Genomic DNA, 4,779 nt, shown 5'->3' with positions numbered 1-4,779 from the left:
ATGGCGCTGACCATGCGTCTGGACCAGCACAGGATGGACGCCCCTCCTCCTTCAACTAATCCCACCTCCACTCCATCTTGTACCAGGTGCCAAACCAGCTTGCCGGTAAGTCGTCAGCTTCCTTTTATCAGAGACCTTGTGTCTCAAATCATTATTCATCCATATACATGCCCTCAGGGTTCCAGCCAGCTCTATCTGACTGTGGTTTCAGAGACACTTTTATTACAAACATCTCTCACTAGTGGATGCAATTGGAGATATATAGAAAAGAGTGTAATTTTCTGATGCAGGATCATTGAGTGACATAAAAAGAAAATATTTTTTCATTACTGGTGGGTTCTGTAAATAAACCAAAGTGGGCTATTGACGTCTCTCATTTATGTACACCATTATAAATCCAATTAAGCCAATGGAGACAAATTTCCTCAGAGGTAGTAATCCGCCAGGTTTAATTTTCTCAAATGAGTTATTGTTTTCCTCCCTCAACTCTTCTGAGAAGCTTGACTCCAGCAATGCAACATTTAAACACAAACCACCAGTTCTTTCTCACTCTAGATAGGTCCTGAGTGTTTTGCATTTCATGATAAATGAATAAGATATATAGGGTTTAAGAGACGTGGTGACATTTCAATTCTAAGTAAAGTTTGCTAGAGCCAGCAAAAGTCACCTTTTTAGGGCATGAACTGGAGTGCACAAAGGACACAGAAGAGAAGAAGAGTGTACCTGGAGAGCCATGAACCCAGAAATGGGGAGTAGAGGAAATATGTTCATTGTTTATCATCCTAATGAAATTCAATTTGAGGTAAAGCAATTTTATATAATAATTCAACCCTATCCTCCAGCCTCTGGAGACTCTCATATCTATGGTGTCTTATATACAGGGACAGGATTTTGCATTTTCCCAGTTGATGGTGCGGCTGCAGATAAAGTGCAGCAGCAACAGGGCTACAACATGACAGGTTTCCCCACAGTTTTCTTGCCCTACTTCCCAACAAGTGCCATTAGCACCCCTCTCTTAAGCCAACGAGCTTTTGCAGTTTTTTAAAAAGTTAATAGTAGAATGTCTTTATATCGATATACCATTGTAACTGTAGATGCAGCAGGTTCTCTGAATTCCCAGCTTTTGTTTTTTTTAAGTCTCTAGCCCCTTTCATTGTGAAGATATGCCTTTTTCCTTTATCACTGCAATGGTAAGGGGTTAGAGAGACTGACTTTATTAAAACCTACACCTATCCTTTTAATAGTATATTGATATAACAATATCCTGATTTTTACAACAACAAAAAATCCTTCTTGATGGCAAAGGGTAGGAATGGCTACTGTGGGGATGCAGTCAGAGAAGAGAGCTACCAGGAGCTGGAAAATCCAACCCCCCTTACCCCCCACACACATACACACAGCAGCCATCCTGGCTTTACTGCAATCTTTCCCAAAACTTCTGAGCAAAGTAAGTTTGAGAAAGATCAGAGAAGTGAGGTTTATGGGATTTAGCCATAGACCAGTTTGCCCTGGCCCAGATAATTTGAATATGGTGCAAGGCTTGATAGGTGGGGGCTGAGGCAGGTAGCTCAGCAAATCTGGATGAGGCAGCAGGGGATGTGGCTGACTGCCCTATCCCTCAGCCTCCGTTGACGAGGAGATACTAAACATGAAAGTAAAAAAATAAACATTTCAGTGATAACTGATGGGAAATTCTTATATTTTACGCAGAGAGGGCAAATGTGTAGAGTTATTTTGTAAGTGGTTTCTAGAAATTAGAGCAACTTTAGAAGTGGGTCTCACTTCAAAAAGTTTGAAAGCTATTGTGTTAAAGGTATTACATACCATAACAGGTAGGTCAGGTGGAAATGGATCTGTGCCATTTTGATCAAAACCAGAAAAGATTATCAAGAGTCATCATGCAAAACTTGCATTCAAGTAGTCACCTGAACATCCAGTCTGGAAGGGTACTGTGCAACAGAAAGCATGGCAAGTTGCTGGGGCAGAAATCCAGGTGGGCCAAAGTCTACTTGATGATCTGCAAGCTTTAAGTGCTCAGTATGAATGTCTCTGACAGACAAAATATGTTATTCTGAGATGTTGTTTGTACACATTCTATGCCACAAACTTGGAATAGTTTCATAAAATCCATTATTTTCTACAGCCATCACAGAACAGAACAAATCTAACTGCTATCATAAACTTCATTCTGGTGGGATTCCGTAATCATCCAGAACTTCAGACTCTTCTTTTCCTGGCTTTCCTCACAATCTACATGATCACCATGGCTGGAAATCTTACCATCGCTGTGCTTGTTATCAGTGATCTGCACCTCCACACCCCCATGTATTTCTTCCTTGGGAACCTGTCCTGCCTGGAGATCTGCTACACATCAACCATCCTGCCCAGACTGCTCTTCAGTCTTCTGAATGGAGACAGAACCATTTCTGTTCAAGGCTGCATTGTACAGTATTTCTTCTTTGGTTCCATAGCCTCAGCAGAATGTTATCTCTTGGCTATGATGTCATATGATCGATATTTAGCCATATGCAAACCACTACGGTACACATCTCTCATGAATGGCAAGATCTGTCTCTGTCTTATTACTGTCTCTTGGATGAATGGTCTGATAGTTGTCACCATCATAACATCACTATTGGTGAAGTTGTCATTTTGCGGCCCCAATGAAATTGAGCATTTCTTTTGTGACTCAGCCCCTCTGTTAAAGCTTTCCTGCACAAATACCAGCCTGGTGGAACTCGTAATTTTCATTCTGGCCTTCACAAACACCATACCTCCATTTCTTCTTACCTTGATCTCATACGTCTGTATTATCATCAACATCGTCCAAATGAAGACCAAGGCTTTGAGGCAGAAGGCCTTCTCCACTTGCTCCTCCCATCTCATTGTAGTGACACTTTTCTATGGATCTCTGATTTGTGTCTATTTAATTCCTGAAACTAACACAATGAAGGACCTTCATGAAACCTTCTCTCTATTTTATACTGTGTTCACACCCATGGTTAATCCTTTTATATACAGTCTGAGAAATAGAGAGGTCAAGGCTGCCCTTTACAGAATGGCCAGTAAAGCTGTTAATGTGGCCCCATATCCTTAGTATTGTGAGAGTTATTATCATGTGGGTATTGAATTAATATGAAAACAGGTACACCTAAATTAATCTACAACATTACAGTATTGCTTTTTTGTACTTTGGATCATCCTAACGTTGCCCCATTGGGCATGATGCGATATATTTCCCACGATAAACTCATTTCTTTCCCATATTGCAGACTAAGGCAGACTCTATAGTAGGAAAGGAAAACAGAGATCTGTATGTGTCTATAATACAGCCTGTTCTCATATATTGCACAATTATTAAGAGAATGTTGAGGCAGTTAAGGAGAACTAAACAAATATTTTAAAATGTTGTCTGAAAATACATTTCATTTGTTATTCTAAAAGACAAAGTGATTTATAAGAGGAATCTCTTTTTAAAAATTAATTTAAATAATAGGCAGGAAATGGCGGGGGGTGGGGGTGGGATTCTTCTCAGTGTTACCAGTTTTTTTCCTACAGCTTTCTCATTTGTGGAGAGAATCTGCTGTTTTGTCTGTCATAAACAAATGAGCATTTTAATGCAACCAACCTCCGAAGCCGAAAGATCTATATTAGATCTTGAGACGTGGGACAGTATACTAGCTATTAAAATATGAACAGTGCCCATTATGAGATACTTCAGTGTATAGAGTGTTTTCTCCAGTCTCTCAAACTATAGAAAGGCACATTCATATGGAGTATGAGGCATGTAATACTGGTTGTCTAATGATATCATTGCTCGTTCCTGGTGACAATGTCTGCAATTGCATAACCACAAAAATGTTGCATTTGGTTGCTCTTTTATTATCTTTACTCTGCTTAGATAATGGTGTTTAAATTGTTTTAACTGTAACATTTACTGTTTTTATTGCATACTTCTGGGATACATTCAATTGAAAGTCAGTGTAATGCCCTTTTAAAATGCAAATTAAACATTTGTTGATAATACTAATAATGAAGCCTCAATAAATGTAATATATCTTGCTTTTACAAACATTAAGACTTGCTAGATTTTTCTAACTAGTTTAGTAGTGTTACACTGTGCTCCAGATAGTTTATGGTATGCCCACCATTTTTCAAACTTGCTGTGAGATCAAAACAAATTGCACATGCTACCAGTTCACCTTCCAGATTTAGCCAGTTTATTAAACTGAGGGCCAAGCTACACATGACGAATGACACTTGAACGGCAAGTGGATTGAGTGGAGGGCAAGTGAACAGGGAGAAATACACTTGCCGTTCAAGTGTCATTCATCATGTGTAGCTTGGCCCTCAGTAACACTATATTCTAGAAACAGTAATTAATCAAATAAAATCTAAACAAAACACATTTATATTTGGTTGAATCCCACCAGTTTTTTCACTCAGTTTCACCTAGTTTCCCTCCTTTTTGCCCATGAAGTTGTCATGGTTACCAACATAACTTCATTTTATGATTAAAGGAACTGGTTGAGCAATTCAGTATACCCACTCTATAAGACCATCGTTGTGATAGGACAGGCAAAACTCTCTTTTCCCAACTTGTACCCTGAGATGGAGTCATTTCCCTCCCTCCCTCTCCCCCACCTTTCCCCCCAGATTTATATTATCTGGACCAAGTTTGGGCAGGGTTGGATTAAGACATACATAGGCCCTAAATTAAGAGTCTCTCTACACGAGAAGCCTTGGCTCATTTCTCACGTGTAGGGAAACGCAATGTTA

General features: G+C 39.5%; 1 protein-coding gene across 1 annotated transcript; it reads left to right on the top strand.

The window, feature by feature from the left end:
- LOC129339129 (olfactory receptor 5B21-like) lies at positions 1–3,097 on the top strand. Its single transcript, XM_054993734.1, has 2 exons — positions 1–105; positions 2,144–3,097. The coding sequence occupies exons 1-2, from the start codon at positions 1–3 to the stop codon at positions 3,095–3,097; spliced, it is 1,059 nt and encodes a 352-aa protein (XP_054849709.1).
- Positions 3,098–4,779: the final 1,682 nt, after the last annotated feature.

The sequence above is a fragment of the Eublepharis macularius genome, chromosome 12 (genome assembly GCF_028583425.1).
Source record: "Eublepharis macularius isolate TG4126 chromosome 12, MPM_Emac_v1.0, whole genome shotgun sequence".
NCBI classification, from domain to species: domain Eukaryota; kingdom Metazoa; phylum Chordata; class Lepidosauria; order Squamata; family Eublepharidae; genus Eublepharis; species Eublepharis macularius.
The sequence above is the reverse complement of the archived record's forward strand: the minus strand, read 5'-3'. Positions and strand labels throughout refer to the sequence as shown.